Consider the following 12,361-nt stretch of genomic DNA (forward strand, 5'->3'; position numbering starts at 1 on the left):
GCTACTGAAGTCATTGTTCAAAAGAAAAAGGTACCTCTTACTTCTAAGTCCATCAATGAATTGTTTAATTTACCTGATGTTGAAGAAGATGGGCACTACCCTATGATGAGCAATATCAATTGGGATTTTCTTCAACAAGTGATTGATGTTGTGACAAATCCGGGATCCCAATGGATTATAAGAAAGTATGGGAGCCATTCTTGTCGAAGAGAATACTTGAAACCAGTAGCAAAGGTATGGTTTTATTTTGTTTGCTACAATTTTATGCCTATCTCACACGGTTCCACCATCTCGATGGAACGAATGCTCTTGTTATATGCAACCTTGATAGAAAAATCCATTAATGTTGGGAAAATTATCCTTAAGGAGATTCATGATTGTGCTAAAAAGAAGGTAGGAAGTGCTTATTTCCCATTATTAATCACTTCATTTTTCTTAAGGGCCTATGTTAAAACACAAGCAAAAATGAAGGGGCAGTATGTTCAAGGGTGTATTACAAGTCATGATCTTGAAAGGTTGGTAAAAAAGTGCATGAGTTGAACCAAGGTGAGCAAGAGGAACCAACTGAGCCAGAAACCGAAGAGTCAACAAATAAAACAGAAACTGAAGCTGATTCAGTTACAGACATTGAAGAAGAAGAATTTGATAAGGAACCAAATAGTCCTCAACCAGCTGAAGGAGCTGAAAACCCTGAACCTAGGTTTGAGCCAGAAGAAGAACCAGTCAAGCTAAGTGTTGAACCTGAATATACAACTCCCATGCCGACTTCTGTAAGTACTTCAAGGAAATCAAAGTTGTCAATTTTGATGGATATGTGCAAGTTCATGCACAATCAGCAACAAACTTACTGCAAATATGCAAAATTTAGAGATGATTCAATTTGAAATACTTTTAAGAATATCTCTAATACTTTTGTTCCTAAGTCCCCATGTGCTATCTTTGAGACATGGACGGAAGAGATTGACGATGCAAATGAAGATAGAGCTAAAGAAGACAAGGGGAATAAGTCAAAAAATAAAAGAGGGGATTCTTGTCTTGTTATTTATTTAATTATTTTTAGGTCTTTAGGAATTTATTTATTTAGTAATTAGGATTTAATTTTTTGCAAAATAAAACATATCAAGCATGAATAAATACTTCTTTAGAAAGAAAAAGACTAAGTGATGTGGCAATGGGAATGAACATGTCTAGGATTGGGTTATTAGGAAAGACTTGGTATTTAAGTAGTCTTAATGACTCACCTCTCTTTCTTTACAACCCTACCTAGTGTACAATTTTCATCCATTACTTTATTCTCGCAATGAGGACATTGTTTCCTTTTAAAGGGGGTAAGGCAAATTGCTCAAATTTTTAAAATTTTCAAGTATGTTTCAAATCATTCTTTCATATAAGTATATCTTAATAAATGAATGTTTAGAGGAATTCTTTTTAATAAGATAGCTTGTATGCAAGCATGAATGATGATTTTATCTGAGTGATTGTATGTTATCATGAAAAATGGAATGCTTTTATGATCTTAATCTTAGGTAATGTTTGCCATGAAAACTTAGTTTCTCTTGAGATTAGACATGCATGAAGGTTTATATCTTTAGAATTGACTTAGTAACTTTCTTGAGGCGAAATCCTAGGAGACTGAAAAATCTAAAATGGTATAGACACCATTTTTCTTTGAATCGTTTGATCTTTTTCAAGCCCACCTTATGATATTAGACCTTTGAAACTATAATTTTGAGCTTAAAGGCCTGTTCACACTACACCAAAATAGGCTTTTAACGGCGTTTGGATAAAAAACACCGCTAAAGATCGACCATTAGCGGTGCCTTACAGAAAACGCCACTGAAAATAAGCATTAGCGGCGTTTTTGAGAAAGCGCCGCAAAAGATCTAAGCCCAACGACGTCGTTTCCCAAGCTTTTGGGGATTTAGCGGCGTTTCTGAGAAAGCGCCACAAAAAAACATAAGCCCAACGATGCCGTTTTGTGAGCTTTCAGGGATTTAGCGGCATTTTTAAGAAAGCACCGCTAATGCTCAGGGCTTTAACGGCGTTTTTGAGAAAGCGCCGCAAAAAAACCTAAGCCCAACGACATCGTTTTGTGAGCTTTCGGGGATTTAGCGGCGTTTTTAAGGAAGCGCCGCTAATGCTCAGGGCATTAGCGGTGCTTTCCCAGAAACGCCGCAAAAAAACCTAAGCCCAACGACGCTGTTTTGTGAGCTTTTAGGGACTTAGCGGCGTTTTTAAGAAAGGGCCGCTAATGCTTTGGGCTTTAGCGGCGCTTTTGGGAAAGCGCCGCAAAAAAAACCTAAGCCCAACGACACCGTTTTCTGAGCTTTCGGGGGATTTAGCGGGTTTTTTAGAAAGTGCCGCAAAAAATTATAAGCCCAACAACGCCGTTTTCTAAGCTTTCGAGGATTTAGCGACCAAAAATGCTGGGGGCTTTGGTGGCGTTTTTAGAAAAGCGTCGCTAAAAATATTTTACCTTAATTGGTTTATTCATATTAAATAAAATTCAATTTATTTCTAATTGAATATTTAAAATCTTCAGAAAAAAATAATGACACGTAGAAATAATTTGAAATAAAACACATGGAAAAATTAAAATACTATTATTTAAAATAATTGTAAAATAGATAATAATAAATTTGTTTAGGGTTTTTGGTTTAGGGTATATGATTTATTTAAAATTTAAGGCCAGTTTAGGAGTTCATATTTTAAGGTTTAGGGAAGTATGGGTTTAGGGATTATGGATTAGGGATTATGGATTAGGGGTTGAGATTTAAGGTTTAGGGGTTAGAGGGTTAGGGTTTAGGGGTTAGACGTGTTAGGGGTTAAAAGTTAGGGATTTAGGGGTCGAGTTAGGGTTTTGGGTTTAGATTAATTATTTTTTAATTTATATTTTAAATATGTTCTTATATAATTGTAAAAGAGATAATAATAAATTTGTTTAAGGTTTTTAGTTTAGGGTATATGATTAATTTAAGATTTAAGGCCGGTTTAAGAGTTCATATTTTAAGGTTTAAGGAGTACGGATTTAGGAATTATGAATTAGGGATTATGGTTTAAGGGTTGAGATTTAAGGTTTAGGGGTTAGGGGTTAGATGTTAGGGGTTAAGAGTTAGAGATTTAAGGTTTCGAGATTCAGGGGTCGAGTTAAGGTTTTGAGTTTAGATTAATTATTTTTTTAATTTATATTTTAAATATGTTCTTATATAATTGTAAAATAGATAATAATAAATCAAATATATTGAAATTATGAGTATAGTTTAAATTATTTAAGAGATATATAATAGATAGACTTTATATGTATTGAATGGTTAATTTAGAGGGTTTAAGGTTAAGGTTTACTTGATATTTGTTAAATGATAAAATTTTATACAATTAATTAATGCTTTTATATTTAAAAAAATTTAATCTAAACCATTTGATATATTTAAATATTAGTTTAAATAGAACTAATAAATAAGTTAAAAAAGTAATAGATTGATATGGATATTTATGTATAATTATTTATTTTGGAGAGGACCAAATTATAAGAAAAAATACAAAAATAAAAATGAAATAAAAATGATATAGATATATAGGTAATTATTTAATTTAGATAATTCTAACTTAATAATTAATTACAACCATTTTATCATTTGTTTTCTTATTAAAATATACAATATTTATTTTGAGAGTACTTGTTTTTTTCATTTTATAAAAAATCAATTTACCCTAAAACAAAATAAAAAAATTTTAGCATAGCTAAAGGTAAGCAATAGAAGGCGTTTTTATAAAAACGCCGTAAAAAATAAATCAATTTATAAAAAAATAAAATAAAAAATTTTTAGCATCGCAAAACGGCGTCATTTTGTTGAGAATGAAATAGCGGCGTTTTTAATAAATCAATTTATAAAAAACAAAATAAAAACTTTTTAGAATAGCAAAACGGCGTCATTTTGTTCAAAATGAAAAAAATTTTGCAGCGTTTGAAAAACGCATTCAAACGCCGCTAGAGGTAAGCAATAGTGGCGTTTTTATAAAAAAACGCCGCAAAAAATAAATCAATTTATAAATAAAAAATAAAAAATTTTTAGCATAGCAAAACGGCGTCATTTTGTTGAAAATGAAATAGCGGCATTTTTTATAAAAACGCCACAAAAAATAAATCAATTTATAAAAAACAAAATAAAAAATTTTTAGAATAAAAAAACGGTGTCATTTAGTTCAAAATGAAAAATTTATGCGGCCTTAAAAGTAATCAATAGTGGCGTTTTTATAAAAAACGCCACAAAAATAATTTTACTTTTAGCGCCGTTTTATAAAATTCCCCCCTCACCCTCAGAAATTCCCAACTTTCGCCCCTAAAATCCCTCATTTCCTACATCCAAGAAAAAAAAACCCAAAAGCTTATTCAACTCTGTTTCTTCCCAACTGAAGCCAAGCCAGTTCTTGTTTGTTCTTCATCTTAAAACTCTCAAATGGATAAAAGGGGTCCAAAATCAAAGAACCCAGAACCAGGAAACCAAGAAACAATGAGAAAAAGAGCAAAAAGGAATTGCGACTATTAGCTCGAGTTAAACCATCTGAGATTTTCTTGAAATCTATAACCAAGGATGTTACCAATGTTCAGATTACATACCCTTGCAGGTTCTTTTTCTTGTTCCTTACTAATGCAACATATTCTGTTTTTTATATGATTAATTTTTTCGAAAACACTGTCATGGCTATGCAAACCGGAGTAGGTTTGTCGAAGATCTTGATCTTAGCCGGCGCTGGTACCGTTCCAACTGAATTTCTTACTTCAATTCTTCTTTTTTTTTATTTTTCTTACTGTTTTAATTTTGACTTTAACTTGTTAATTTCGTTTTCAGGTTATACGGGTACTGTCCTCCTGAAAAAAGGTAAATTATCGGACATATTAGGCGAATTGCAGGTTAGTTTTGATCGTTTTGTTTGTTTTGATTTTCTAGTTTCTCCTTGCCGTATGATTCAAATATTTGTCCTTTGGATTTTGTGTTGATTGACTAGGTTTCTACTTTTAATTATTTTTCGTCTATTAATTTTAGCTTTTAACTCCTTTTTTCCTGGCAGTCGCTGGTGAAGGGATTCGAAAAATCGGGGGAGCAAGCTGATGATTCAGATGCACTTCTAGCTCAGGTATATGAGGAAATAGAGCTTAAAGTTTAAATCTTTTGGTTGTAATATTGATCTTTTTCTATCAATTTGTAGGTGCGTCGTTTGTCAACGGAGATCAGGCAACTGGCATTAGCACGGCAGATAACTGTTCTGAATGGGGATTCTGGCCGTATTTCTTAATTATATTTGCTTAAATAGTAGTTCTTTTAGGCGCATATATGTGAAACCAGTTTATAATTGCATTAACGGGATTAGATGAACCATTTTCTAAGTGGATTTGCTTTGGTTGTATTAGTAATACAGTCATAGCTTTATGTACCTCTTAATATATATTAGTTATGTGATTGGTGATCACAAACAAATCCCCTATTGATTGCCAGTGTTCGGAATGGCCAGCTCAAGGTGGGTTTCTCTTTCTCATAGCAAAGATACAAAACAATAAGTGTGTTTGATTTTATATATGGGTGAATTTTGCAGTAGAAAAATAGGAATGTCTAAGTGGAAACAAGGGAAGAGGAGGAGCTCACGTTTATCTGGTGTATTGGATGCTTGCAAGGTACAACAATCACAGAAAATGGCTTTACATGAAAACATCACCAAGGGACCATATGATGATAAAGCAGCACCCTCCACTAGTTATACTCTAATACAAGATCAACCCTCAAGTATGCCAGAGAAACCTATACTAGAGCGTATTCTTGACATATTACAGAGGTTTGGTCAATTTTTATATATTTTTTTTTGCATAAATAAGATATTCATATTTGAACCTTTATCTTTCTAATGTTAGGAGAGACACCTATGAAATATTTGCTGAACCTGTTGACCCTGAAAAGGTATGTAATTGGTAGTTTCCATATGCATTTGGATTTGATCTCTTTTTTCATATAACCCTCCTGATGGATACTACAACCATGACAAGGTTGAGGGTTACTATGAAATCATTAAAGAACCTATGGATTTTGGCACAATGAGAGCTAAACTTCATGAAGGAATGTATACAAGTCTGCAACAATTTGATGTGGAAATTTATATTTATTTAAACTGTGAATGATACATTTTATTGGTTTTGCGATGGATTGTGACTTTTGTGCAGCATGATTTATATTTAATTCCTCAAAATGCAATGCATTTTAATTCACCAACAACAAACTGTAACTAAATATGGCTTAGTGTTTGTATAATCTGATTGAGAGTTACTCTTGTTTGATGCTCATCATGTATTGATATTTTTAAGTGCAGTCTACGAGATAGATCCCAAGTTGAGCAGTTGTTGCAATATATTATCGAGGAACCACTAGAGGATGCTGACAACAAACGGTCCTTCAAGTATGTCATTTTCATAAAATCAGGAACTAGACTTCTTTCTAGTTCCTTGTAACCTTTCTGATATTAATTATTCACTTTCCTGATGATTTGTTAATTGTTATATCTAGGTTTCCATTCATTGCCTGTGAGATATTTACATGTGAGATTGATGTCATTTTGAGGACTTTAGCTGAGGAGGGAGAGGTATTAGTTTCATTTTCAATCATGATCATGCATATTTAATTATTGAAATAGCTGTCATATTTGTTTCATATGGTTTTCCGTATGATGTAGTTGATGAACTTACTTTTCTCCTTCTTGGAACCGAACCGTCCTCATAGTGCATTGCTAGCTGGTTATTTCAGTAAGGTGTGCTTGTTCACGTTCTGATAAGTTTTTCTGTGCTATTTTTTGTTATGTTTTCTTCAGATCCCCCTTTTATTATCAACAGTTGACTGGTTTCATTTGCATGGCTATTTTAGGTTGTTGTATGCCTTATGCTACGGAAGACTGTTCCACTTATGAACTACGTTCAAGTAAGTAAGTTGTATTACATTCTTAGACTTCCTGCATATCTGTTCATATATATCTTTGTGTTGTTGGATGATGTGTTAAATAACCTGCAAATCTGGATAACTAGTGTAGTTCAGACTGGGTATGTGAGTCTGCCCTTCATTCTTAGACAAAATTGGGTTTGTCAGTGGTTTATGATCTATGAACTACAAAGTATAGATGTGTTTATTTATTCATATGAATTTACTGAGATGGACTATTAGCAGGTGCATCAAGATGTGTTCTGCCAACTGGTTGATTTGATAGGAATCACATCCACCATCATGGAGGTTCTATAGATTTTCTTTTCATTGTTTTATTGCAATAATGGATTTAAATGGTTTGGGATTTAATATGTTTGGGTTGAACATTGATATGAGATTCACCTTTTCACAGGTTTTGGTTTGGTTAGTAGCTGCTGATGATCATGTATATCCAAATTTTTCGGATGTAATGCAATGGTTAGCTGATAGCAATTTGCTGGAAATGATTGTGGATAAATTGAGTCCATCAGTAAGTGAGAAAGTTTAGTTTTATTCTTTTTATGGCATAATCCTGTATTAATATTTGCATGGCATAGCATGCTTTGTAATGAGTGTCAGACCTGTTTTTTATGATAACCAGTGTGCTCCTGAAGTTCATGCTAATGCGGCAGAAACATTATGTGCAATAACTCGGAATGTGCCATCAGCATTAGCCACAAAACTCTCTAGTCCAAGGTTTGTGAGATCTACTTCCTTCCTGTCTCCTTGCTACCTGCATCACCATTTCGATTCTCTATTGTTTATGTGATTTGACATGTAATTTTGAATATGCTCATGAACAACTTTGTTGCAAGGATATTTGGTCATGCATTGGAAGATTCACATTCCAAATCTGGCCTTGTAAACTCACTCTCGGTTTGCATCTTATTGTTGGATCCAAAAAGATCAGCAATTAATTCTCCCTTGATGTATTCTTTCCTAAATCAACTTATGTATGAGCCTCCAATCCCTGTAAATTCAGAGACTATCAATGCAATGTTGCCTCAGCTTGGTGAGTGGATTTCCTTCGCTGCAAGTTGTATGTGATAGTTTTCAAATATCTTAGGTGCAAAAAATGTCCAAATAACTTATATAATTCACATAATAACTTGCATAACTTAACAACTTAACAACTCACATAATTTATATAATACATATATATATGTCATACCATATAACTTAATAACTTATATAATTCACATAATAACTTACATAACTTAATAACTTAACAACTCACATAATTTACATAACTTAATAATTTTAAAATATATCATTCCATAACTTACAAATTAAATACAATAATTAACAACTCACATAACTTAATAAGTTATACATGTTATATCATTACTCACATAATAACTTACATAACTTAATAACTTATATATATGTATAACTTAATAACTCATATTATTTACATAACTTAATCATTGTAAAATATACCATTCCATAACTTACAAATTAAATACAATAATTAATAACATATATAATACATAACTTTTCAACTATTTTATATGTGCTTTTTTATTTTAACTACTTTTTATGTGCTGTTATTGTTGTAATTAGTTACTAACTTTTCAACTATTTTATGTGTATTGCAGATAAAATGTCTAGAAGAACATACGAATATGATGAAGATGTTTCAGCAATCGCAACATCCGTCGTCATAGTGTATTGTATAAATATTTTTATCATTTTAACTTTTAACATTTTTGTAAAAATAATATGAATTATATTTTATTTATTGATATTAATATTATTTTATTCGTTTAATTTGAAATATTATATAGGTTTATTGCTTTTCGCTGGTTTACATTGAGTTGCTTTTGATTTGTTGCTACAGGATGGCTAAAAATATGAAAAATTAAATTTCACAAAAATCCCAAAATTAGTGGCGTTTTAAAAAAAAGCGCCGCTAAAGGCCACCAAACAATAGCGGCGTTTGTGGGAAAAGCGCCGCTAAAGAACATGGCCTTTAGCGGCGTTTGTGGGAAAAGCGCCGCTAAAGAACATAACTTTTAACTGCGTTTGTGGGAAAAGCGCCGCTAAAGAACATGGCTTTTAGCGGCGTTTGTGGGAGAAGCACCGCTAAAAAACATGGCCTTTAGCAGCATGTGCGGGAAAAGTGCCGCTAAAGAACATGACCTTTAGCGGCGTTTATTTCTATAAACGCCACAAACGTTAGCGACATTGACATCAGCGGTACTTTTTAGCGGTGCTTTTTAGTGCCGCTAAAGGCCTAAAAAAACGCCGCTAAAAACCTGTTTTGGTGTAGTGTCATTGTAATAAACCTACATTATAAGCCAATATCATCTTTTTAAAATTATCCTAATTTTGTGCACCTATCTTAACTAAAGTTGTCTTGGGAATCAACATTTTAGGAAATTTTCATAAAGATGTATGTGCTCATGCTTAAAAAAAAACAACAATAAAGACAAAGAAGAGTGAAGAAAAATTTGCTCAGTCTCAGAAAAGAAAATGTATGAGTATGAATTCAAAATAAGTTTGGGGGAGTTCCACAGGTTCATTTGAAGAAACGGTTGAATTTCAAGAAATCCAAGACAAGTTAAAGGTTAAGATTTTGAGACCGAAATGTCTCATCTCAATAAAACCCCCACCTTTAACCAAGCCCCATTACAACCTTATAAAAGACCTATTGATTTGATGATTATGTCACCTACATTAGTGGAGAGGAAGTATTAAGTTCAACATATGAAGATTATAAATAAGCCTTATGATTGTTTTGCTTTATTGATGAGAAATTGTGTTGAATGAAGAATATTTTCTATGGCTGTAACATACATGCAAACTATGATTCATGTTAATATATCTCGAAACTTAGAATAAAATTTTCAAAATATTTGTATATGAGTTACTTGTTAATAAAGAAGGTCTATGAACATGAATTTATTGATGCATGATTATGAGACAAAGATTGATGCTACTTACACTCTTAGCAAAATTTGCCTTAGCAAGACCTTATGCTGTACATGAACATTACTCGAGACGAGCAATGATTTAAGTTTGAGGGTATGTAAACTGAAAAATATATAGGATTTTTCCTATACAATTCATCTTTTTACTTAAATTTGTTGTTAAAACCAAGTAATTGTTTAATAAATTAATGAAATATGCAAAAATATGAAATTAGGACATAGAAATTATTAAAATGTGATTTTATACTTTATTATATAGTTTTTATGCATAAAATGACTTATTTTATATAAATTTGAGCATATTATATTTTTAAGCTATAAAGTGGGCCATGCATGATTAAATTAAATAATAAAATATAAAGTTATATTTAATAATTCATTTTTAATAATTCATTAATAAATTGGGTTTTAATTAATTAAGTAAATTGATTAATTAAAGTGGTTAAATTATATTATTTGGTCCTCTAAACTATCTACTATTTTTGACAGGTCTGAGAGTTTTCTTCTAATTGCAAAATCGTCCAAATTAGGGACCAAGTCAACCCAATTTTCGGCTGCACATGGATGTTATAAACCATGTTTTGGTTTAATTATACAAAGTCCTTGAAGAGTTAAAGAAATCAGAGATTTTCCGGAAGATTTACAGATGGCCGAGTTTTAGTCCTGAGTTATTATGGCACTCAAATTGACCAAAAATTAAGGAAAAATCAGCCACCTTTCCTCACTTCATGGCCGACCACTCTTGGAGGAAGTTTCAAAGGATGGACACTCCTATTTTTAGCAAACTAGCTCATTTGCCTCACCTATAAATAAGAGCTCATTTATCACTTTTTCAATCATCCCTCATCTTATCATCTCTCACTCATTCGTCATTCTCTCAAATCTTTTAGCTATCTTTCCCTTCATCATCCTTGCATAAGGATTTTAGCAATTAAGCCTCTTAAAGAACTCTTGGTCGGCCACCTTGGAGAGCCATTAGCAAAGGAGCAATGCAAAGAAGCGAAGGAGCCTCATCAGTCAGAGTCTTGGGTGACAGTCACTCTGAATTGGGTTTAATCTTTCTTTTCTTTAAATTTAATTTAAAGATGCTTTCTATGTGTTCTTTGTTCTTGCTTACTACAATGATAACTTAATTTTATTTAAGCTAGGATAATTATTTTGATTAAATAATATTTATTTAATTCATGCTTATAATGTTTGTGCCTCAATCGATCATGTTTTCAATTAAAATCAAGTCTATATTTCGTTCATACGTGATTGAAATACACCTGAATTAGCTGAGCGATCCTAACCAGACGACGGCTAATAGACGCATAATTGAAATGTGCATGCTCAATTTAGATCCTAACTCGATTGAATTGTAGGTTGCATAACAACTCTAACCAAGCTCCGTTATCTGCATAGTTTTTAGATTTGTGTGATTAAATTGTTTCAAACCTAACATGTCCCTGTTACCTCACACGAATGCTAAGAAACCCTTAGTAAATAAGGATCAGTAAAATACGTATTTAATAAGTAAAGGATTCCAAAAGGACCTAATTTGGTTTTCAAACTCATGAAAGATCCAGTTGCCATGAAATGTTTTTCCGAATGTTATTAAGAATGTTGATAATAAGTTGAGTTTAATTAAAGTAATTGTCCTAGTTTATTTATGTTATAATTGTTGCAAATTGTGTTTAATTTCACTAAAATCTATTTCATTCATATAATTTGCATTAGGGATCATTGCATTTAGTTTAATATATTTTAATCACTACTTCTCAACTATATTGTGTTTTTTTATTTACCAAATTGTTAATATAATTTTACAAATTAAGTGATTTAGCACAAATACAATCCCTGTCGAGACAACTCGATACTTACTTTTTACTTGATAACGACTGTGTACACTTGCACAAACCCTAGCATTACACTCGACCCAACTTTTCTCTTTGGGATGCTCCTGTGTTGTTTTATAACATCCCTAACTCGGATCCGTCGCCGGATTGGGTTACAGAGCATTACCGGACTTTACATTTCAAGACACACTGATTTTAAACATTTTAATTCATATCATTAATCATAGCAAAACCAAAAAATAACATGCATATCATCCCTTGTACGAGCCTCGAGGCCCTAAAAACACATTAGAAACAAGTCGGGACTAAATCAGAATCATATACAATTTTTCAAGAAAAGGTGAAAATTTTCAAAACTGCAGGGGTCACTGACTGTGTGACTCACACGGCTGAGTGACACGCCCGTGTCTCAAGCTGTGTTGACATTCAAAGTAGGGACAGAGCTGTGTCCTAGCCCGTGTCCATGACCATGTAACTCACTGACTTGGGTCATACGGCCAAGCCACACGCTCGTGTGCTAGGCTGTGTACCCTTTGAAATGGCCTCACACACCCGTGTGGCAAGCCGTGTGCTAGGCCGTGTAACTGATTGA

The 12,361-nt window shown here is 32.6% G+C and overlaps 1 protein-coding gene across 29 annotated transcripts; it reads left to right on the plus strand.

The window, feature by feature from the left end:
• Positions 1-4,265: 4,265 nt before the first annotated feature.
• LOC107913709 (serine/threonine-protein phosphatase 6 regulatory subunit 3) lies at positions 4,266-8,768 on the plus strand. 29 transcript variants are annotated; one of them, XM_041103895.1, is made up of 15 exons: positions 4,314-4,626; positions 4,722-4,754; positions 4,851-4,912; positions 5,071-5,136; positions 5,209-5,517; positions 5,593-5,829; positions 6,358-6,444; positions 6,552-6,627; positions 6,718-6,792; positions 6,906-6,959; positions 7,200-7,265; positions 7,372-7,488; positions 7,600-7,694; positions 7,802-8,010; positions 8,597-8,768. In XM_041103895.1, exons 5-15 carry the CDS (start codon positions 5,504-5,506, stop codon positions 8,722-8,724), a joined length of 1,158 nt encoding a protein of 385 aa, XP_040959829.1. In that variant the 5' UTR covers positions 4,314-4,626; positions 4,722-4,754; positions 4,851-4,912; positions 5,071-5,136; positions 5,209-5,503; the 3' UTR covers positions 8,725-8,768. The 29 variants fall into 29 exon arrangements, with proteins under 29 accessions (XP_040959844.1, XP_040959829.1, XP_040959833.1 ...); XM_041103899.1 differs by having other exon boundaries at positions 7,203-7,265; XM_041103904.1 differs by having other exon boundaries at positions 7,203-7,265; positions 7,814-8,010.
• The last annotated feature ends 3,593 nt before the right edge of the window (positions 8,769-12,361 follow it).

The sequence above is a fragment of the Gossypium hirsutum genome, chromosome D11 (genome assembly GCF_007990345.1).
Source record: "Gossypium hirsutum isolate 1008001.06 chromosome D11, Gossypium_hirsutum_v2.1, whole genome shotgun sequence".
In the NCBI taxonomy this organism is placed as follows: domain Eukaryota; kingdom Viridiplantae; phylum Streptophyta; class Magnoliopsida; order Malvales; family Malvaceae; genus Gossypium; species Gossypium hirsutum.